The 25,279-nt window shown below is 38.1% G+C and overlaps 1 protein-coding gene and 1 pseudogene across 1 annotated transcript; both read left to right on the top strand.

Annotated features, from left to right (window-relative positions):
• The first annotated feature begins 16,283 nt into the window (after nucleotides 1-16,283).
• On the top strand, nucleotides 16,284-17,222 carry LOC101609326 (olfactory receptor 8H1-like). Its single transcript, XM_004667755.2, has one exon. The coding sequence runs from the start codon at nucleotides 16,284-16,286 to the stop codon at nucleotides 17,220-17,222; it is 939 nt and encodes a 312-aa protein (XP_004667812.2).
• A 475-nt stretch (nucleotides 17,223-17,697) lies between these two features.
• On the top strand, nucleotides 17,698-22,449 carry LOC101615968 (annotated as a pseudogene).
• Nucleotides 22,450-25,279: the final 2,830 nt, after the last annotated feature.

Genomic DNA, 25,279 nt, shown 5'->3' with positions numbered 1-25,279 from the left:
TTTTTGTCAGTATGTTTGAATGCTTGTCAAGCTACAAAAACTTTTGCAGAATAAAAATTTTGCCTTTCCAAAAAACTTTAAATTGTGTGTTCTTTATCACAACTCTAGGCTCATTTCTGTCATTGGTAAAAGCAATTTCCTGATTTACTACAGTGTGTGTGATAATTCCAATGACATTCAACAAAGAATGAGATCCTTTCACTCAAGAACTCACAACAGCTGTAGTTTCTTGCACAACACTGAACTTGTTAACATTACATCATGGAGAATGGTGGGGCTTCTGAGAATCCACTCTTCCTGTAGAATGCAAGAGCTGTTCCTGGTTGCTAGGGAGAGAGAGCCATGCTTTTGAGTGATGGAGCCTGGAGTAAATTACCTCCTGTCCATGTTCATGCAAGCAATGAGTGACTCAATGGGTCATAATATAAAAGGAATGAAAACAGGAAAGTAGGTAGTAGAATACTAGTAAACAGAAAAGCATTTGCTAAGTGTGAGATAGGATTAGACAGGACATTGTGAATATTGTTGACATATGTACATATATATGGATGAAATTGTCAAAAATAAAATAAAAATGGGGCTGGAGAGATGGTCTAGCAGTTCAGGTGCTTGTCTGCCATGCCTAACAATTCAGGCTTAATTTCCCAGTACACACATAATGCACAATGTAGTGCATGCATGTGGAGTTTGTTAGAAGTGGCTAGAGGCCATAGTGTACAATTATCTCATTTTCCCCCTCTCTTCTGGCAAATAAATATTTAAAATTATATGAGAAAATTAGACAATGTTTCTTTTAAAACCCTGAAAATAAATATGGAGTATAAAGATCTCTAATAGTCAAATCAATTCCAAAACTTAATGCTGGCAGTACCAGCCCATGTAATTTCAGCTTACATGACATACTATAGTCCACAGTTACAAAAGAGTATAGTATTATGACAAAAACAGAAATATGTGAAAACTAAGTAGAACAGAGCCAGAACAATCCCACACAGCTGCAGCCATTAGACTATCCACAGAGGTGCCAAATATAGAGATGAGGGAGGAGGGAAACCTTTCTAACACTGTAGTTGCTTAAATGAAATGTTGTTCAGGGCCTTATAAATTTTGAATACTTGGTGACATCTTGTGAGGAGAGTCCTTGCTGGAAGAAGTGTGTCACTGAAGGAAAACCCTGAGTTTAGTAGCCCATGTTGCCAGTTGCCAGACAGATGGCTGAGACTATTCTCCTCCAGACATGAAACAGCTAGTTTGAAGCTTACTCACCCTGCAAAAATTCTAAGCCTGAAATAAACTCTCCTCTCATGAGCTGCTCTGATAGGGTGTTTTGTCCTAAAAAGGATATGGTAACAATGATGAACATGTTAAGTTGCATCAACATAGGAATGAAATCTAATAGCAGACTAAAGTGACTGCCTACAGAATGCATGAAAACATTTGCTAGTTGTTCTTAGGAGAGGGGAATGATATGAAAAATCTAAAATATAAATATCAGAAAACACATGAACAGACAGTAAATGAGTGGGGGAAAAGAACTGACACTTCTCGCAGGAAGAACAAATGGCCTATATGTACATAGAAGTGTATACAACTTTATCAAGGAGGGGAATGTAAATCAACATTTATTGAGATTCAGTCTTTGTAAAATTTTCATTCAGAAATGGAATCACAAATGCTAACAGGCATAAGTAGAAAATAGGAATCCTCCTGGACTGCTGGATGAAATGTAAATCAGTGCAGCCACTATGGGAGTGTGTGGTAATTCCAATCAGATGTTCTCCAGAAACTAACTCTTGCTTAGTGCCCAGCTGGTAGCAATTTGGGAGATGAAGCCTTGCTGGGAATGTGTGCTGCTGGAGGTGGTCTTAATGTGTTATAGCCAGCTCTTCCTTGCCAAAGACCAGCACATTCTTCTGATGTTTTCCACCTGCTCTGGAAAGGAGTTATGCTCATACCATTCTTTTCCCTGCTATCAAAAAGCTTCCTTCCGGGCTGGAGAGATGGCTTAGCAGTTAAGCACTTGCCTGTGAAGCCTAAGGACCCCGGTTCGAGGCTCAGTTCCCCAGGTCTCACGTTAGCCAGATGCACAAGAGGGTGCACGCATCTGGAGTTCGTTTGCAGAGGCTGGAAGCCCTGGCGCACCCATTCTCTCTCTCTCCCTCTATCTGTCTTTCTCTCTGTGTCTGTCACTCTCAAATAAATAAATAAATAATTTTTTTTTTTTTTTTAAAAAGCTTCCTTCCACATTGATGAAAAATTTTCTCCTGTCAGTTGTTTTTGGTATAGAGAACTAAGGGAAGTAACTAGAGTGAATATAAAAATATTTAAAAAGTTTAAGTTTACTGAATTATGAATTAACTGTATTGTTACTAAAACTTGTAGAGAATGAGAGACTCCTATGAGATTCTGGTTTCTGCCATGGCACAGACTGTAGAAGAGTTGTGTCTTATTCTCATCCTCCCCACCAGTGCTGTTGTCAATGGTAAGAAGAAATGGCTCCAGAAGATATTTTGAAAGGAGCTTGGCTGTTAGAATGTCTATTCAAATGGAATTTATGTTAAAATCACCTATAGTCTCTATTTTCCTGAAGCCACAAAGTCATCTAAGTGTCTGTCTACCATCCAGTTTTTGAATCAACAAATTGCTTTGCCTGATCAGCATCTATTATTAGTTTTATGAATAGCACTGTTCCTATAAGAGTTCAATAACACTGAAGTGAATGAGACATTTCCCCACAACTACAGGAAACTTTCTTTCATCATGAATGATTGATTCATGATAATCATTACTTTGATTCCTATTGTGACCATTGTCCTATTTCTCTGTTGGCTTCTGCTTCCTGGGAATATAATATGCAATGAAATATTTGCCTTCTTGAAAAATCACATTCTAAGTCATTGTTCTTGTTTAGAAAAGAATTTGACCTGATTATATGTAAATATTATGTGTGCTTTCTAGTATAAAAGACATCTGTCTGTCTGTCTATCTATCTATCTATCATCTATCATCTATCTATCTATCTATCTATCTATCTATCTATCTATCTATCTACTCCATGTAGATTTTATTCCTATATAAATTTTTATTGTAAGATCAATGAATAAATAAGAAATCTGGGGACTGGAGAGACAGATAAATTAAATTAATTAAGTAACCACTTACAAACCTTGTACCCATGTAAATTCAGATACATAAAGTAGTACATGAATTTGGAATTCATTTTTAGTGGCACAAGACCATGGTGTGCTCATGTTTACACTCTCTCTCTTTCCCTCTCTCTCTCTTTCTCTGCCCCTATCCCTCTGTTTTTTCTCTTTCTTAAATAAATAAATAATATTTTAAAAATGAATTTGAACTCACTATTGGCTTAACTGCAGAATCACAACCAGCTTTAGTGTTGATTTTGTCATACATTTAATTTTCAATAAAAAAATAACACACAGGATCATAAACACATTTCACAATTGTTGCAGGTCGATAAAATGGGTGGCAATTAACAGAATGGAGCATCCTACAATTCCTGTGATGCCTTCTGTTGCAGTCAGATTCTCATTGCTGGTAGATATCACCCAACCAAAAGCAGCTTCCAGGAAAAAGATCTTTATTTTGGCTTACAGGTTTGAGGGGGAAGCTACACAATGGCAGGAAAAATGATGGCATGAGCAGAGAGTGGACATCACCTGCTGGCCAATATAAGATAGACAATAGCAACAGGAGGGTGTGCCAAACACTGGCATGGGGAAACTGGCTATAACACACATAAGCCCATCCCCAACAATACACTGCCTCCTGGAGGTGTTAATTCCCAAATCTCCATCAGCTGGAGATCTAGCATTCAGCACATCGAAGTTTATGGGGGACACCTGAATCATACTACCACATTCTGCCCCTGGCCCCTATAAACTGATAACAATACATGACATAAAATGCAATGCATTCAGTCCAACTTTAAAAGTCCCCATAGTTTTTTATCAATTCCAATGATATTCAAACATCCCCATAATCCAATGTCTTTTAACTGAGCCATAATACCAAAGAAATCCCCCCAAAATCCATAATGGCACAGAATAAACTTTCACACTGCAAAAGATGGCATTGCACATAGCAAAGAATTACTCAAGCAATACATGATTTACACAGGGCAAATACCAATCGCAAGTCCAACAACTCTAGTTAGTGACAAATCTCCCAGCTCAATAATTCTAATCAGCAACAAGTCTCTGGACATCCAATTCTGTCCCTCCAGCTAGGCTACTCACAGTCCTGGAAAACTTCATCAGGGCTGGCAGCTTTCCTTAGCAGCCATCTTGTGGTCCCAGCATCTCCACTGGGTCTCCACTGTAATCCATGGTTCATCCTCATGGCCCCATGGGGTCTCCACGCAGGAAACCAGCAAACCTACTTCATACTGCCCATGGCCATTTCCAAAGCACAAGATGGTATTACAAACACAATGACTCTCTCTTTCCTACATTTCTTATATTCTGCAATACCAGGTGGGGTGCCAATTTGGTAACCCAAGGGGAATAAAGCAGACTTTGAAGAACAGGACACTTCTTGAGCATTTGGACCCCTTTAAAAGAGTCTACATTCTTCATGTTGCCCCAGTGAGGGTCAGGTATCCCAGTCTCAAAGGTTTTAATCTCTCAATTGCAGCTGAATGGGCAACAGTTCACCCAAAGATTTTTCTTTCTGTGCCATATCCCTTTGCTCACACCAGTCCATTTTTGTGCAAAGCAACTGGGCACAACTTCTCAGGACACAAGCATAAGAGTAAGCATTTCACACAAAATGCAAGCCCAGTCCAAGCAAAGCTCTTTCTCACCCTCATAAGCCAAACCTCACAGTTCATAATTTTTACTGCATTCAGGTCTTACACCTCTGACCAGATTAGTCAATCAAGCTGTACTTACAGCACTGCAAGGTGTCTATTAGGCCAAGGCTTCAAATCCTTCCACATTCCTCTTGAAAATCAGCTCCAAAAGGCTAAAGCCACATAGTCAGGTGTCTAGCAGCAATCTGACTCCTCAGTACTACTTTACTTTACTGTTGTAGTCAGGTTCACAATGCTGGTAGAAATCACCCAACCAAGGGCAACTTGTGGGGAAAAGAGCTTCATTTTGGCTTACAGGCTTGAGGGGAAAGTTTCACGATGGCAGGGAAAATGATGATCAGAGCAGAGGGTGGGCATCACCCCCTGGCCAACATAAGGTAGGCCATAGCAATAGGAGAGTGTGCCAAACACTAGCAAGGGGAAACTGGCTAAGACACCTGTGATAGTTAAGGTGTTGTCAACTTGATCTGTTTAGTAATCCACAGAAATCCCTTTCGTGTGGGTCCTAGAGGTTGCTTCTAGGAAGGATTAACTGAAGGAGGAAATACTTCCCCCAGAGTGAGCCCTTCCCCCAGTGTGGGTGGCCCAGCTCAGAGGGGGGACTTGATATAAGGAAGCTTTGGGTAAAATGAGCCCCTTCCTTCCTTCTTTCCACTTGGCTGCCAGAGCTGCTCACTACCTTCCAGCATGGATTGAAGACCAGCGCAGACTGAAGACCTACCAGCATCAACTGAAAACCCATGTGGAATGAAACCCAGCGGCTCTTCAGTAAGCCTCCAGGCTTTCCAGCACCATCTGCAGGGCCAGGTTGGGACTGCTGAGGCATCTGGCCATGTGGACTGAGCAGCTACCAGGTTCTATGATTCTCGGGCTAACAACTGCTATTGGACCACTGTAAACTAATCCAATAAATTCCCTTTTTAAAATAATTCATTCTAGCAGTTATGTTCCACTAGAGAACCCTGACTAATACAACACCCATAAGCCCACCCCCAGCAGTGCACTGCCTCCTGGAGGTGTTAATATCCAAATCTCCACCAGCTGGAAACCTAGCATTCAGAACACCTAAGTTTATGGGTAACACCTGAGTCAAACCACCACACCTTCAAATGTGCATCCATCTGATTTTGTACTTTAAATTCAACTAGTAAATGGCTGGACCCCATTCTGTACAAAATTCCATTTAAACTATACAATAAGCATGCAATATTGAATGTATACTATGATAATTAGGAAAACATAATGAGATGTACAGAAATATCTTATGCACAAAAGGAGATGATTGAGGACAAAAAGCTGTTATATTAACTAAAGTTTAGAATCATTTCATTTAATTTGATTTTTTGTATATTCTATTCTTTATAATAGTAATTTACTCTTGACAGGGTCAAAATTATATATATATTCTTGTCGAAAATTTACCATTCCATTACTGACAATGCCATCAATACAGTAAACACAGATATTTATACTAAGTTCCACTTTTACACACTAATTAAAAAAAAAAAAAACACTGCTTGGACTTCTGGTCAAGATGGCATCTGCCCCTGAGAAGGAAAGGCAAGACATTAAGTGTTCATTGGGTCTTTTAGGGGAAGCAGTCTCTAACAGACCACCAGTGGGAGGGTATGGAGGGGCAAAAAAGGGATTCAGCTGTTTCCCACACTCTTGGATAGCCCACCAGTCCTCATACCCTCAAGCAGCAACCCTAGCCATACTCCCAGCCACAGGTTATTCCTGCACTAACTGCAGGCCAGAGGACCCAGGCCACCATAGCTCTACCTGCACCATAGCTCATGGACGACCATTCCACTCGCCTCACCCTGCGTGATGGCTGCCTCACTTCCCCTGCCTCCTGTGGCCATGTGCCTCTCCCCCCTGCCCACCTTGACTGCTGTCCCACTCCCACTGCAACCACTGTCACTCCCCTGCCTCAAGCAAACTCCATCCCACAAAAGTCATCACAATTTCCATCACCCTCCATCAACTTGTGAACCCAGGAAAGCCATATTAGCTCCACCAGCACTGCCAGACTCCTAAACACCACCCTACTGGCCAGAGTCCCACCACTCCCCTGTCCTCTTCAGGCCCCCTGACCATGCACTCCCATACCTCGAATCACAGAACAATAAGCCTCTACATCAGTTCCTTGGTCCCCCACTAGAGCCTCATGGCTCCTTACCTCTGAGCAGGCAGGGCCAATTGCCAACAGGAAAATAGTGGAAGCAAACATAAGAGGCAATAATCACTGGACACACTTCAAGTGTAGACTATAGCTTCCTCCTAAATCAAATAAAGCTGGTACACTGCTATGGGAAGACCACACACAAAAGGAATAACATGAAAAATCAAATGCAAATCAAAATCAAAAATCAATAAGATTGCCTAGTCCTACAATGGATGTCTCTAATCAAAACATAGAAGAGACATTAGAATTAGGACCCCAAAATTAAGTTATAAGCTATTCAACCCTGACCAAGCAAATGGCAGAATTTGCAGATAAGCAACAAAGGGATGATAATCATTTGAATGCTGTCATTTCTAGACTAGACCTCATAGATAAGACCCTGGAAGGTTTCCAGAAATTTAAATGTTCTGAAGGAGAGAAAAAAAAAAATAGATGACCTCAAAAAACAGCTGTCTAAGCTCAATAAAAGCATAAATAAAATGAACTGAAAAGGTAACTTTAAAGAGGGTTGGACACTATACAAAGAAAAGAAATACAAAGGGGGCTGGAGAGATTGCTTAGTGGTTAAGTGCTTGCCTGTGAAGCCCAAGAACACTGGTTCGAGGCTGGATTCCCAAGGAGCCACGTTAGCCAGATGCACACGTCTGGAGTTCGTTTGCAGTGGCTGGAAGCCCTGGCGTGCCCATTCTCTCTCTTTCTCTGCCTCTTACTCTCTCTCTCTCTGTCACTCTCAAATAAATAAATGAAAATGAACAAAAAAATTAAAAAAAAAAAAGAAAAGAAAAGAAGTACAAAATGCTAACCTAATTGAACAAACCCAAAGCTCTTCAGAAGCTCTCAAAAATAGAGTCAGCCATGTGGAGGACAGAAACTCAGAACAGGAAGACACACAGAAGAAACAGTTCAAGAGTTCAAAACTTTCAATAATTTCAAAAATGTCCTTGAACAGAACATGAGGGAATTGTGGGATACCTTTAAAGTACTATCATTCAGATCATGGAGTACCAGAAGGGGAAGAAATTCAGACCAAAGGAATGGAGGAATTATTTAACAAAATAATCAAAGAAAACTTCCCCACTCTCTCAAAAGAAAGGCCCAACAAGATATAAGAAGCTAACAGAATTCCAAACAGTTTGGAGCAAAGGAGAAACTCTCCAAGATATATTGTCATTAAGACTCTAAACATTAATACCAAAAAGAAAATCCTAAAAGCAGCTAGGGAAAAACAGCACATCACTTTTAAGGATAACCCCATCAGAATTACTTCAGACTTCTCAATTGAAATCCTGAAATTCAGAAGGGCCTGGAATGGAACACTGCAAAGACTAAGAACCTATGACTTCCAACCCAAAGTACTCTATCCATCAAAAGAATCTCTTTTAATTGATAGTGAAAGAAAAACTTTCCATGATAAAACTCAGCTTTACAACTATATGAACACAAAGCCAAACCTACAGAGAGTAATTCAGGAAATTCTCACACAGAAGAATCAAATAATCAACCTCAAGTGTCTACTAGATACAGATCACAATAACCAAACTCAGAGAAGGCACAAAATACTACAAACTCCAAGAAGACACCAAACCACCAAACAAACATGATATGGCAGGGATGAAATCAAACCTCACCATCATTACCCTAAATATTAATGGACTTAATTTACCCATCATGAGACACAAGGTAGCAGGGTGGGTCAGAAAATTAGACCCCTCAATCTGTTGTCTTCAAGAAACCCACCTCAAGAATAAAGACAGACACCTCCTCAGGTTGAAATGGTGGAAAATGATATTCCAAGTAAATGAGAAAAAGAAACAACGCCATCATAATTGTGGACTTTAATATGCTATTATCAGCAATAGATAGATTATCAAAACAGAAGATCAGCAGGGAAGTGAGAGAGCTCCACAAAACCATAGAGCAATTCAACCTGAGACATCTATATAACATTCTACCCCAAATCCACAAGTTTCACATTCTTCTCAGCAGCCATGGAGCATTCTCTAAAGTAGATCATATACTGGGTCACACAGCCTTCCTCCACATATTGAGGAAGATTGACATAGTTTACTGAATGATGTCAGATCACAATGCTATATTGGTAGAAATTCACAAAAAAGAAGCACCAGGAATCCCATCAACCTCTGGAAACTGAACAACACACTTTTAATCAATAAATGGGCAGTGGACCATATAAAATCAAATTGTGAAATTTCTAGAAATGAATGACAATGAAAACACATCATACCAAAACTTAAGGACACAATAAATGTGGTTCTCAGGGGAAAATTCATAGTACTAAATGCCTTCGTAACAAAGACAGAGAGATCCCAAAATGATAACATAACCATCCACCTAAAGGCACTGGAAAAGCCAAATGAATATAACCCAAAAATCTAGACAGACAGAAATAATTAAGATTATAGCATATATTAGTGAATTGGAAGGTAAGAAAACAATTTTTTAAATTGATAAAACAAAACAAAGAGCTGCTACTTTGAAAAAATAAACAAGATTGACAAACCCCTGGCCAATTTGATCAAGCAAAGAGAGAGAGAGAGAGAGAGAGAGAGAGAGAGAGAGAGGATTCAAATTAATAAAATTAGGAAGAAAAAGAAAGAGATAACACAGACATAAGTGAAATTGGAAGAATCATTAGGACTTATTTCAAAAACATCCACACCACAAAACTGGTTAATGTAGAAGAAATGGATGAATTCCTGGACACATACCACCTACCAAAGCTAAACTGAGCTGATTAATCTCCTAAACAAGCCACCCACACCCATCAAGATTGAAATGGTAATAATGGTAATAAAAAATACCTTCCCCAAAAGTAGAGTCCAGGACAAGATGGCTTCTCAGCTGAATTCTATCAAACCTTCATGGAAGAACTGAAACCAATTTTTCTCAAACTATGCCACACAATTGGAGAATAGGGAAAGCTCCCCAACACCTTCTATGAAGCTAGTATTACCCTAATACTAAAACCAGGCAGAGATGCCACACACACACAAAAAGAAAACTATAAGCCTATTTCCTTGATGAAGTTAGACATGAAGATCCTGAACAAAATCCTCACAAACTGAATCCAACAACACATAAAAAGCCTGATGTACCTTGATCAAGTAGGCTTCATCCAAGGAACTCAAGAGCACTTCAACAGACAGAAATCTGTCATTGTAATACACCACATAAATAAGCTTAAACACAAAACTCACATGATCATTTTGATAGATGCAGAAAAGACCTTTGACAAAATACAACATCATCTCATGAGTAAAACACAGGAGAGAATTGGTATGGAGGGTATATATCTCAATATAATAAAGGTTATATATAAATTTCTAAAGCCCAAGTAATACTTAATGGAGAGAGTCTGAAGGAATTCCCACTGAGATCAGGAACAAGACAAGGTGTCCATTCTCACCTGTACTCTTCAATATAGTAATGGAAGTCCTAGCTCAAGCAATAAGATTGGAAAGAGAAGTAAAAAGAATGCAAATTGGAAAGGAAGACATTAAGTTAGCTCTATTTGCACATGACAAGATTCTGAACATAAGAGACCCAAAAGCCTACATCTAAAAACTTTTAAAGGTGATTAACTCTTTCAGCAAAGTAGCAGGATACAAAATCAATGCACTAAAACCAGTAACCTTTCTATGAGCAAAAGAAAAAGATAGAGAGAAAGAAATAAGTGACATTGTCCTATTCTCAATAGCAAAAGGAACAACAACAAAGATACCTTGAAATAAAATTAACCAAGCATGTGAAAGACCAGTACAATTAAAACATAAAAACACTCAAGATAGACATTGAGAAGGACTTGAGAAAATGGGAAGGCCTCCCATGCTCCTGGGTAGGCAGAATTAACACTGTGAAAATGGAAGTCATACCACAGACAATTTACTAATTTAATGCAAGACCAATCAAAATCCCAACATTGTTCTTCACAGACAGAAAAAAAAGATCTGAAAATTTATATGGAAAAGCAGAAGGCCTCAGATATCCATCCATATCCTCAGCAAAAGAAACATCTCTGGAAGCATCACCATACTTGATCTAAAGCTATATTACAAAGCCATAGTAAAAAAAACAAAAGTGGCATGGTACTGACATAAAAAGAGGAGTATAGACCAATGGAACAGAATCAAATACCCAGATTTTGGGTCAATTAACTACAGCTTCTTGATATTTCAATCAAAGGCCTTAACGATATAGGCTGAAAAAAGACAGCATTTTCAAGAAATGGTGCTGGACAAAGTGGATATCCATATGCAGGGAATTAAAACTTGATCCACAGGCTAGAGAGATGGCTTAGCGGTTAAGCACTTGCCTGTGAAGCCTAAGGACCCCAGTTCGAGGCTCGGTTCCCCAGGTCCCACATTAGCCAGATGCACAAGGGGGCGCACACGTCTGGAGTTCGTTTGCAGTGGCTGGAAGCCCCGGCGCGCCCATTCTCTCTCTCTCCCTCCATCTGTCTTTCTCTCTGTGTCTGTCACTCTCAAATAAATAAATAAAAAATGAACAAAAAATATTAAAAAAAAAAAACTTGATCCACACATCTCGCCATGCATAGCAATAAAGTCCAAATGGATCAAAAATCTCAAAACAAGAACAGAAACTTACTTACTAGTGGGAAAAAAAAATATGACAAACTTTTCATGATATAGGAATGGGAAAAGACTTCTGGAATGAAACCTCAGTAATACAGGATCTTAAACAATAACTCAACCATTGGGAGCTCATGAAGCTGAAAAGTTTCTTCAAAGACAAACATACAATAATTAGTGCCAATAGATTCTCCACAGAATGGGAGAAAATATTTGCTGGCTATCTAAGTGATAGAGTCCTAATTTTTAGATTCTACAAATAACTCAAAAACCTGAGCAATAAAAAGTCAAACAACCCACTCAAAAAATGGGGCAAATAACTGGACAGGAAGTTCTCAGAGGAAGAAATACAAATGGCAAACACACACTTAAGAAAATATTCATCATCCCTAACCATCAGGGAAATGGAAGTTACAACAACTGTGAGATTCCACCTTCCCCCAGTAAGGATAGCAAACAACAAAAGATCAAATGAAAATGAATGTTGGAGAAGAGGTGGAGAAATAGGAACCCTCATCTACTGTTGATGGGAATGTAAGGTGGTACAACCACTTTGGGAAGCAATATGGAGACTCTGTAAAAGTTTGACTATAGAGTTACCAAGAGACCCAGTTATTCCATTACTGGGCATTTATCCTAAAAGTTTCACATCTCAGTTCAGAGAGATTTGCTCAGCCATGTTTATAGCTACTAAATTCATAATAGCTAAGAGCTGGTATCAACCCAGATGTTCATCAGTACATGGATAGATCACCAAGATGTTATCTACATGATGGAATTCCACACAGCAGTAAGGAAAAGTGACACAATTATTTTTGAATGAAAATGGTCAAAACTGGAACAGATCATTCTCAGCAAACTCATCCAATCACAGAAACATAATCATTGTATTGTCTCATTCATCTACAGCTCCTAACCTAAATCTGCCCAAGATGCTGATGTACCTAATAATCATCTTGAGGAATGGACAACGGAATGCGGAGTGGGGAGAGGGGAGGGAAGGGTAAAGGTGGGGTGAGAGACACAAAATTGGACCCAAATGGCAATGGTACCATAAAATTCTCCATCTTAAACAACAGACTAAGTGGTTTTACCTTCATCAGGCCCTTAGTAGGAACAGCTGAATCACAAGGCCCTGGAGAGAGTCTCAAGAAGACTGACCTTAGTCTTTCCTCCCCACTCTCTTTCTCTCTGTCTCTCTCTCTCCCCCTCCCTCCCTATAATATATTACTTATCTTTTCCTTCCTTCTCTTCATGGGTGCTGACCTGTCCCACCCTGAGCTTTTTATCAGAGAGACCTACAAGGTTTCCCAAAAGAAGACAGATTTCTGTCAGAGTACTTGATGACCCACCAAAGGTTAGTGGTAAGACTCTTCTGCTGAAGACACCATATGCTGTTTGTATGTAACATGGAGTGACCTGGCTGGAATCTGGAAGAGTCAGTCCCCAGACAGTTAGCTCATTTAGTGCCAAAAGGTACTAAATGAGCTACTGGGGGAAAATGACCAACATCTTTCCAAACAACTTGTGGGCTAAGCTACTCAGCAGCAAACAAGCTGAGGTGATGCTCACAAAGTGCAATAGTGGCACACAGCCATGGTGGGAAACCAGCTGCTCTTGATTTGGCTAAATGATCTCAGTGGAACAGAACCTATAGGTGGAGCTGGGAATCAAATCAGAACCACATCTAAATATGAGCTCATTCTCCATTATCAAGCTCCCAGCAATTGTGGGCTACAAGATGGCCTACACCTATTAAATTCTTTGTAAAAAATGAAGGTTATCCCATTTATCTGGTGCTAACTTCACACTCTTGGAAAATTGGCATCTCTTTTTCAGATGGACACAGATTCTGAGGAAAGAACAAACCCATTACAATTGAAAAGGACCTCAGCTGAAACTAAGAGTATTTGTGGAAATGAAGAAATATGCTGTTTCCTTAGTGACCCTGGTACCAGCACAAAGGTGAAGGAGATGGATGCAGAGAATACTCAGCTCCTACCTAACCAGATATTCAGAGACAAAGAGTCTCCCAAGACCTCAGCACTGAAACAGACCTACAGTGAACCCAACATGGCTCAGGGAAATTTGTGTAAGAGTGGGCAAAAAGAATGTTAGAGTCACATGTTGGGTCATTATGCACAGAGAGAATGCCTCTTACCCATAAGTGATGGTTAAACCCACAATGCATGACCCATGTTCCCCAATGAGGAGGGAAGAAGAGGAGGAGGCTAACGATGGTTCCAACATGACTGTATACATTAGTGTACATAACTAATAAAAAAAAAAAAAAAACCTTATAACCAGGCCTGGAGAAATGCCTTAGTAAGGTGTTTGCCTACAAAGTCAAAGGACCCAGGTTTGATTCCCAGGACTCAGGTAAGCAGGATGCACATGGTGTTACATGTGTCTGGAGTTAGTTTGCAGTGGCTAAAGGCCCAGGCATGCCCATTTTCTCTCTCTCTCTCTCTCAAAAAATAAATAAAAATATAGAATAAAATTTGAAAAAAAAAAAACAATAATTTTTAGGAAGCTCTTATAACCAGGGAATCAAATTAATTGTCTTCTGAAGTAGCAAGAATGTTTTGCCCTATTTACCATTTGGACTCTTATTATACTGATCCATATTAAGAATCAGCCCTTACATGTGCCCTTTCATATAGCCAAGTTGTCAGAAGAAGGGAGTATGTGGAAGTTTAAAGTGAGAATATAATGGGAGGGGATTATGATCAAAATAGCTTAACATTTATGGAAAATCTCAGTTAAAAAAAAAAAAATTTAGGAAGCCAAAGTTACCAGTGATCTATGTCTGTGCCATCACATGAATGCTAAGAAACATTCTCCCAGGGAGAAGCGGCCTTGCTGACATCTCCCATACTCATCCCCAGGACCTCAGATGACAGACAGGACTTCTGTCACTTGCCTGGAAGCTTGAAGATCCATGACTCTTAGAGTCTATGGCCTCAGATATTGTCTCGCACTACTTTTTGACTTCTATAACCTTGTGTTTTGCATTTTTGGTGCTCAAATAAATTAACTGTGAAAAGAAAAAAGCAAGATAAATAATTTTAAAAAACCCTGCCTGAAGATTATAGGTCATAAAATATGTAATGATTATGCAGCTGTTATATATGTATATATGCATATTTGTTTGCATATTTAAAGTTATCCCAAATATCTGTATATCATGTATATACATGCATATATATACATTTACATATATATTACATATGTATATACATATATTAATATATATTATATATACATATATACATATATATATATATACATATATACATATATATATGCACACATTCACACATACACACAAACACATAGCAATCATTTCTGTGCTCCCATGGAAAAGGTAAGTCCTTTGATAAATTATCCTTGCACTTTTCTCTTTGAAAGCATGCGACGTAATCTTGCTTGGAAATTGGCCCCTGCATGGTGCTCGCTGCCCTTCCTGGAGTCTTCTGGGAACCATCCGCACAGTCAAAGCATGCACTGACGTGCTTAAACTCATATATAAGCATCAACTTAGTTCTCTGGGTTCTTTATACTTACCTACATAGAAAAAAATCCATTTAGCCATGAACAGATTATAGCTTCCAGGGTATTTAATTCACTTTACAATTAAAATGAAAATGTTAAAATATCAGCCCCAAAGAAAATACCATAGAATTTTCAGATTCTTAAATATATTTCATATCTCACTTTGGAGTTAATAAAGCTTTAGGTACATGATTTTCAAAGTTATTTTTTTCTTTCTCTCCATTTTTCGTGGTCCATCATCTTTGGATTAAAGTGAGTATTCAAATAATGGAGGGTTTAATCAGATACTGAACGAAGGCAGTTAGTAAATGAGTGTGGAAACCACATGGCCATTGACATAAGCAGTGTCATAACTTTTAGAAATAGACATGCAAAGTTGATGAGATAAGATTCTAAAAATACTGATTATGTTTGCAAATGAATTTTTAGAAGAATTCTCACTTTGTATATTCTGGTAAGGAAGACATATCTTACATGGGAGTTTTATGTCATCTTGCAAGTTGTTAAAACCCTTTGAACCATTAAATTTATCTGCAATTAGAACTAGATGATATAGCAAGTAGATCAGTAGGAAATTACACATGATATTTATGTCTAGTCTTTGTCCTATATATAAAATTTGTATAATGTTGTTCATGTTTACTAAATAAATTTTGAATGTGATGACAGTATCATGGGATAGATTTTGGAGTCTAAATAATTGTCATGATCATAGAGTCACATGCACTTATTTCTATAGTTAATAAAAGGCTAAATGATATTTATGCACACAATTATTCATTAAAGTCAGTGGATAAAGTCAGCACATACTGTGTAATATTTCATGCACATTAAATGTGTTCTTAAGAGAAGGCATCCATATTACTACCAATAATTTGAAACTTTTAAATATAAAGCCTGTATTATATTGTTTTCAAATGTCTGTTTAAAAATGTGCCTATTTGTAGCAATTTTTACCGTCACACATGATGTAAGTGTTAGCAACTTTGAGCCAACCCAAATAATAATTAAAATACAGTAACATAATTAAAAATGTCTTGATATCATTCAATCTAAGGAAAGTGCTTGTTTTCTGAACAGTATAAGGCAGCTCACTATGAAGACCTGGAATCACACAAAAGTGGCGGACTTCATCCTGCTGGGACTGGCAGATTCTAAAGAGATGAGGCTGATCCTCTCCATGCTCTTTCTCCTGATATACCTTATTACTGTGCTGGGGAATGTGGGCATGATATTGATCATTTACCTAGATGTTTACCTTCATACTCCCATGTATTTCTTTCTCACCCACCTGTCATTTCTCGACCTTAGTTATTCAACTGTCATCACCCCTAAAACCTTAGAGATCCTGCTGACTTCCTCCAAGCATATCTCCTTCATTGGCTGCTTCACACAGATGTTCTTCTTTGTTCTCTTGGCTGCTACTGAATGTTTCCTTCTCTCCTCCATGGCCTATGATCGCTACGTAGCTATCTGCAATCCTCTACACTATCCAGTTGTTATGTCCACAAGACTCTGTCATGCCCTCCTCATGGTGTCCTATGTTTTGGGGGCTATGGATTCCACCATCAATTTGCTTTGCATGAGCCAGGTGCAATTCTGCAACTCCAATGTCATACATCACTTTTTTTGTGATTTGTCACCAATTTTATCTCTATCCTGTAGTGACACACGTGACATTGAAATAGTGATATTTATTTTTGCTGGTACTACCCTGATAGTGTCTCTTGTCACATTATTTGTATCTTATGCATACATTTTATCTACAATTTTGAAAATCAATTCTTCCTCTGGAAAGAAAAAAGCCTTCTCAACCTGTGCCACCCATCTCCTGGGAGTCACTGTCTTTTATGGCACCTTGATCTTTACTTATTTAAAACCAAGTAAGTCCTACTCCTTGGGAAAGGATCAAGTAGCTTCTGTTTTTTACACTATTGTAATCCCCATGCTGAATCCACTTATATATAGCCTGAGAAATAAAGAAGTAAAAAATGCATTCATTAGAATCTTACAGATGAAAGAGGGCTCCAGGTAATTCAGATAGCAGGGAGGGCCAGCATGTATGCTTCCTTTCCTTATGCCTTACCAAGAATTCTTTTTTTTCTAAGAACATAAGAATGCCACTAAGTTTGCAGCCATAACGAGAATTTTAAAGAATTTTTTTTCCTTTTATTAACTCCTTAGTACTATTGCTCTCTGCATCTCTGTCTCATTCTGAAACAATTAAAAGCCTGATTTATATGAGTATTGAGCTTTCATTGTTCAAAACTCATAATGGTCCTACACATTGCCAGGAATGTGGTAGTAAAGACCTTGCCATAATTAACTGAGAATCACAAAACATGTGATAACCTAGAGTATGAATATCTGTGTTTTAAGGTATATCATGCAAAAATTGAAAACCTTAAATTGCTATCTTATAGTAATCCATGCATGCTGAAACTTTAGATAACTATATAAAAAAAGACAATTTTAGCACAGTAACAACAGTTTCAGACATCATTTACAACATGTATGAAATAGCTTGTTACTTCTATATTCTTTAGTAAGTATCTAAAAGTTTAGGGATAAATTTCCTTACCTATTCTAGAAATAGTATATTTGAAATTCTATGTGATAAAAAGATAGATAGAATAATCACTTATATGTCTTCCTGATAAATACCTAATATCCATACCATTCTGTGACATAATCAGTAGGTTTGGCCCCCATTGTTCTTCCTTGTCATTAGCTGATAATTTATGTACCTAAGTTGTTTCATGATAAATTCTTCATTTTCCATCACCTTCTTTAAAAATCACATTTTAACTTATTGTTCTTGTTTAGGATAGAATTCGACCTGATTATATGTAAATATAATATATGTGTTCTGTAATTAATATAATATAGTAAATATATAATATACATATATTACAAATAGACTTTATAACATTATAGAGTTTATATATAAGATCAAGCAAATAAATAAGAAATTTGGGGCTGGAGAAATGGCTTAGCAGTTAAGCGCTTGCCTGTGAAGCCTAAGGACCCCTGTTCCAGGCTTGATTCCCCAGGACTCACGTTAGCCAGATGCATAAGGGGGCACATGCATCTGGAGTTCGTTTTCAGCAGTTGGAGGCCCTGGCGTGCCCATTCTCTATCTATCTATCTGCCTCTTTCTCTCTCTGTCTGTCATTCTCAAATAAATAAAATAAACAAAAAATATTGAAAAGAAATTTGGGGGCTGGAGGGATAGTGATAAATTAAAGTTTATGCATAAAGTAGTGCATGCATCTGGATTTCATTTGTAGTGGAACAAGGCCCTGGTGTGCCTTTCACTCTCTGTCTGCCTCTATTCCTCTGTCTCTCTCTCTCCCTCTATTAAAGAAAAAAAGAAAGAATGAGAGAGAAAGAAAGAGAGAAAGAAAGAAAGAAAGAAGGATTTTAAACATAATTTAGATAAGATTAATCACAAAATGTACACTTGCCTCAGTATTGATTTTATGTTACAGTTTAATTCAATTTAATAAAAATATGCAGGATAATAAAGCACATCACACAAGTGTTGCATGTTGATGAAGTGGATGGCAGAAAATAGAATGGAGAATCCTGAAATCCCTGTGATGCTTTCAGATATGTATTCACCTTCTTTTGTACTTTAATTTCAACTAATAAATGATTGGATCCCCCTTTGTACAAAATACAATTCTTTGTAATAGTCATTTACTCCTGATAGGATCACGCTTTATCTTTAAAATATTGTGGTTGAAAATTACCATTTCATCCTTGACAATACCATCAATACAGTAAAATGATAAATCTATAATAAGTTCCACTATTACACACTACTTAAAAAAACACTCTCTGAGCATTATGTGTCATAAACTTAGTAATGATTAGGCACCCTTTAACTGTGTATGCATATATGTATAATTAAGTGATACCATAGATCTGCATATCATGCACATATATACACATATGCATTTATATACATATATTTAAGCATACATATAATAAAAATGTATGATCAGAAATTTTGCTTTTCATTTCTGTGCTCCTAGGGAAAATGCAAGTCCTTTGCTAAATTATCCTTGCACTTTGAAAGCATGCGACATAATCTTGTTTGGACATTGGCCCCTGAAGATGACCACACATTGCATGGTGCTCACTGGCCTTCCTGGTGGCTTCTGGGAACCACTGGGCAGAGTCAAATCATGCACCGACGTGCTTATTCTCATATATAAGTGTGTGTATAGCTCTCTGGGTTCTTTATACTTACCTACATAGAAAACTATCTATTTAGCCTTGAACAGAGCCCCATTTCTAGGGTATTTAAATAACTTCAGAATTAAAACTAAAATGCACAAAAAAATGTTGAAATATCAGCCTCAAAGAAAACATTACATAATTTTCAACTTCTTGTTTTAAGTTTCTTTTGTTAAGAACTTCCATGATTATAAAAAATACCCTCCTCCACCCACTTTTCCCTTTGAAACTCCATTCTCCATAATATCCCCTCCCTCTCTCAATCAGTCTCTCTCTTATTTTGATGTCATGATCTTTTCTTCCTATTATGAGGGTCTTGTGTAGGTAGTATCAGGCACTGTGAGGTCATGATTATTCAGGGCACTTTGTGTCTGGGGGGAGCACGTTGTAAGAAGTCCTACCCTTCCTTTGGCTCTTACATTCTTTCTGCCACCTCTTCCGCAATAGACCCTGAGCCTTGGAAGGTGTAACAGAGATATTGTAATACTGAGTACTCTGGTCAGTTCTTTCCAGCACCATGATGCCTTTTGAGTCATCCCAAGGTCTCTGCCATCTGAAAAGAGAACATACTCTACCAAAAGTGGCAATAGTATTAATATAATGATATGGACATTAAAAGAAGTGCTTACTGGACAGTTTGATAAGCATAGTATATACTTTTAGCCAGACAACTACAGACATTGTACCCCTATAGCCCATGACTACCCCTATTTTAAGTTTTCAGTATCAGGGATGTATTTCCTCCCATAGAGCGGGACTCCAGTTCAATTAGAGCGCAGTTGGTTTTCACCATGATTGACATGCCACTATTGTATCTGCCAGCTCATTTGGCCTGGCTGGCCAAATATAAGGCTTGCAGTGTCCACTCCTGAGTATCTTCACTGGTGTTTTCTCTTTCTCCCATTTAACTGCCCACAGAATGGCTTCTTCCAGCTTTCTGTCAGCTGGTCTACATGGAGGAGGTTATCAGCTCAATTCCAGCAGGATTTCTCAGTGGCCTTGCAGCCCAAGTAAGTGGAGTCTTCAGCAATAGGATCTTACCATCTAGTCCTGGTGTGAAACCAAGGGCCTTGGTAATGGCCTATAATGTTTTGGGAATATCAGGGATTTCCCTGGCCAACAACTCACTGGAAGGCATCCTACAGTGAAAATATTTATTACTTTAGTTTGGAGTTAATAAAATTTAGGTACATGATTTTAGATGTTTTCCTTTCCTCCATTGTTCTTGGCCCCTCATCTTTGACTCATAGTACGTATTCAAAAACTGGAAGATGTGATCAGATACTGAAATAGGGTAGTTATTAAATGAATGTGGAAGCCAAGTGGCCAGTGGACATGAGGACTGTAAGAACTTTCAGAAATAGACATATAAAATTGCTGGAATGAGATTCTAAAAATAATGATAATGTTTGCAAATGTATTTTTAGAACAATTCTCACTTTGTATCTCTGACAAGGAAAACATATCTTCTTTAGTAGTTTTATGTCATATTACAACCTGTTAGAACATAGTGAACTGTGAAATTAAACTGCAATTCGAAGTAGGTGTTATTGCAAAGAAATCAGCAGGAAATTACACATTACTTTAGGTTTTGTCTTGGTCCTAAATATAACATTTGTATAATGTTGCTTATGTTTAATAAGCAAATTTTGAGTAGGATGACAGTATCATGGGCTTAGATTTTGGATTCTGAATAGTTGACATGATCACAGAGTCAACATGCATTTATTTGTACAGAGTTTGTAAAAAGTAATCTGATCTTTATGCACATGACTCTTCATCAAAGTCAGTGGTTTAAATTAGGAACTACTGTGTAACATTTCATGCACATTAAATGTGTTCTTATAAGAAAACATTCATATCAGTACTCACAATCTGAAATTTTAAATTATGTAGACTACATTATATTGCTTTAAAATGTCTGTTCATAAATGTGTCTATTTGTGGAAATTTCTATAGCTACACATGATAAATGTGCTGCTAATTTTGAGACAACCCAAGTCTTATAAAAATACAGTAACATAATCAAAAATGTCTTTTGATATCATTCAATCTAAGAAAGCCTTTTATTTCTCACCACTATATGACAAGTCCATATGAAGACCTAAAATAGCATAAACGTGGCTGACTTCATCCTCATGGGACTCAGAGATTCCCAAGGAGATGAGGCTAGTCCTCTCCATCCTCTTTCTCCTGATATACAAGATTACTGACCTGGGAAATGTGGATATGATATTGACCATTCACCTATATGTCCAACTTCACACTCCCATGTATTTCTTTCTCACCCACCTGTCAATTCCTGACCTCAGTTATTCAACTGCCATCACCCCTAAAACTTTAGAGATCCTTCTAACTTCCTCCAAGCATACCTCCTTCACACAGATTTTCTTCTTTATCTTCTTGGCTGCTACTGAATGTTTCCTTCTCTACTCCATGGACTGTGATCACTATGTAGCTATCTGCAGTACTCTACATTATCCAGTTGACATGTTCCCAATGCTCTTGAATGCCCTCCTCATGGTGTCCTATGTACTTGGAGCTATGTATTTCACTGTCAATATGGTATGCATGAGCAAAGTACAATTCTGCAACTTGAATGTCATCCATCACTTTTTTTGTGATTTGTAACCAATTTTATCCCTGCCCTCTAGGGACACACAAGACATTGAAATAGTGAAATTTGTTTTTGCTGGTTCTCTATAATAGTGTGTCTTGTCATATTATCTATATCCTATTTTGTCTATGGTTTTGAAAATCAATTAAACTTGTGGCATGAAGAAGGCCTTCTTAATATGTGCCTCCAATCTCCGGGGATTCACCATCTTTTACAGCACCTTGATCTTTACTTATTTAAAACCAATTAAGTCCTACTCCTTGGGAAAGGATCAAGTGGCTTCTGTTTTTTACACTATTGTGATCCCCATGCTGAATCTACTCATCAGCAGTCTGAGAAACAAAGAAGTAAAAAAAATGCATTCATTAGAGTCTTACAGAGAAGCAAGGGCTCCAGGTAATTCAGATAGTGGTGAGGCCCACCCAGCATGAAGGCCTCCTTTCCTTACATGGAAGTATTCCTTCAGTGTCCTTTTCCAAAAACTAGAGAAAACCTTCTTATTTGTATATTGAGCTCACATTAGATACACTTGATCTTAGATCTTTCCATGATGTGGCTGTCTGACTCTTTGCATTACTGGAACTAATAGAGCACATGGTAAACTCACGGTCTAATATCTGTGTTTATAAGTGCAACTACTGTGCAAGCCATCTTGTGTCCTCATGATCCTTAAGCCGGTATCATACTGTGAACTAAAGTTTCCAGAAAAGCTCTGCATCTGCTACACCTACTTCTAGCAAGGGTATATGGACTTATAAAATCCTTGTAATCACAGGAGATAGAAATTTGCAAGGTTAGAGTAAAATTATCCTGGGCTACCTTTAGCACCTCAATAGCCATTGATTGCTCACCTTGAGTCTGACCAAACTTGACTCTCAGTTGATCAGGTGCAAACTATAGTTTTTTTGTACTAGCAGACCCCCATCTTCCTCCAACTCAGGACCTAAGAATGTCATCAGATAGCATTTACAGCCTATTGTGGAGTGTTCCCCACTTTGCTGTAACCTGCCACCTGAAGAAGATGGTATTTTACCGGGGGTTTGCTTAAATTCCTTCCTAGGCTGATTTGGCATGGCTCCTAAGCCACCCTCTTGCCAGAAAGTCAATTTTTTTTTTTTTATTAATTAGTTTTGTACTCAGTGAATACAGTTAATTTGGTACTTTTGTTAGCCTCCTCCCTGTCCTTTCCCCTCCCTCTGGCCCCTCCTTATTGAGGTATATGGGTCATTAATAAACATTAATAACTTTTCCCATGAATTATTTTTCAATTTTATATAATTATATCCTCTATGCACAATTACATTTTTAAATTCATTTTAAATATTTATTTATGTATTTTGTTTTCATAATTGAGTGATTTATTTTGCTTGCCCTCTGTATGGGAGCTCAGTCTTACCACTTTGCACTATTGCCATAAAAGTTGTGTTGTGAGAAGTTGATTAGAATGTGGACCTGCCACCATGCTTGAATTAAAAGCTGAGGGCTGGAGAGATGGCTTAGCAGTTAAGCTCTTACCTGTGAGGCCTAAGGAACCCTGGTTCCAGTCTCCATTCCCCAGGACCCATGGTAGCCAGATGCACAAGGGGGTGCATACATCTGGAGTTCATATGCAGTGACTGGAGGCCCTGGCACACCCATTCTCTCTCTCTCCCTCCCTCCCTCTCTCTCTCTCTCTCTCTCTCTCTCTCTCTCTCTCTCTCTCCCTGACTTTCTCTCTTTGTCTGTTGCTCTCAAATAAGTAAATAAAAATAAATAACAATTTTTTAAAAGTTGTATATACACACTTAGTAGATTTTTTAAGTTTGTTTATGTCCAAATGTAAAGGTCTATTTTTATTATATATATACTATAGACAACTTCTATACTTACAGACAACAATGGTATTTTCCTCCCCTCCCCTCCCCTCTCCTCCCCCACTTTTTCCTTCATAGCTCTGCTCTCTATAACATCCCCTCCCTCTGTCCATTAGTCTCTCTTTTAATTTGATGTCATCATCATTTTCTTCTACTATGAGGGTACTATGTGGGTATTGCTAGGCACTGTGAGGTCTTGGATATTGAAACCAAATTCTGTTCAGACAGTTGTATGTTGGGAGTGGTACCCATCCTTTGACTCTTACATTCTTTCTGCCACATCCTCTGCAATGGACCCTGAGCCTTGGAGGGTGTGAGATGTTTCAGGGCTGGACACTCCTCCATCCCTTCTTCTCAGCACTATGTTGTCTTTTGGGTCATCCCAGTGGTCATCATCACCTGAAAAGAGAAGCTTCTCTTACCAGAAGTGAGAGTAGCATTAATATATAAGTATGAATATAAATTATAGTGATTTCAGGGCAATTTGGTCAGAGGAATATATGCATTTATCCAGACAAAAGAAGGCTTTATACCCCTAAGGCTCATGACCTCTCTTGCCATAGGCTTTTGAGTAGGTTTTCAGTACCAGGCACATATTCCCTCCCATAGATGAGCCTTCAGTTCCAATTAGTGAGACATTGGTTTCCATCAGAGCAAACATGCCAATATTGCACTCATTAAGACACTTGGCCTGTCTGGCCAAACTTGAGGTTTCCAGTGTCCATTGTTTTCACCGCTGATGACATCTGTCTCCCATAAAGCTGCATACAGTACAGCTTTTTCCAGCTTTCAGTTGTCTGGGATATAGGGAGAAGGTTTGCTGCTCTGTATCACCTTGATTTCTCAGTGACTTTGCAGCTCAGGCATGTGAAGTCTTCAGCAACAGGGCCATAACATCTCTTTCTTACAGAGAATCAAGAGCCTTGACAATAGCCTATAATGTTTTGGAAGGAATATAAACCTTCCTGGCCAATGAATCACTTGGAGGTATTCCATCCCAGGCAATAAAAATTTTCAAGTAACAATCTATGGCTTTTGGATGTGCCATTATTAAAAAAAATAGATTTTCATATGTCTTATTCAGAATATCTTGAATTTTGAAAACTCTCTATTTAGTTCCATAGCCTATTTTTCATTGGTTTATTTGATTTTTTATTGTTCTGTGTTTTGAGTTCTTTGTGTATTCTAGATATTAATCCTCTGTCAGATTTGTAACTGGCAAACATTTTCTCCCATTCTGTAGGTTGTCATTTTGCTCTATTCACAGTGTCCTTTGCAGTACAAAAGCTTTGTAATTTCATGAGATCCTAGTAGTTGATTACTTGTTTTATTTTCTGATCAATTGGAGTTATATTCAGAAAATCATTACCTACTCCA

The sequence above is a fragment of the Jaculus jaculus genome, chromosome 1 (assembly GCF_020740685.1).
Source record: "Jaculus jaculus isolate mJacJac1 chromosome 1, mJacJac1.mat.Y.cur, whole genome shotgun sequence".
NCBI lineage: Eukaryota > Metazoa > Chordata > Mammalia > Rodentia > Dipodidae > Jaculus > Jaculus jaculus.
Note: the sequence above shows the minus strand (reverse complement) of the source record. Positions and strands in the feature narration are given on the sequence as shown.

Bases quoted from the DNA above. Each gene is read 5' to 3' on its own strand.
- LOC101609326 (XM_004667755.2), top strand. From the start codon at position 16,284: ATGAAGACCTGGAATCACACAAAAGTGGCGGACTTCATCCTGCTGGGA.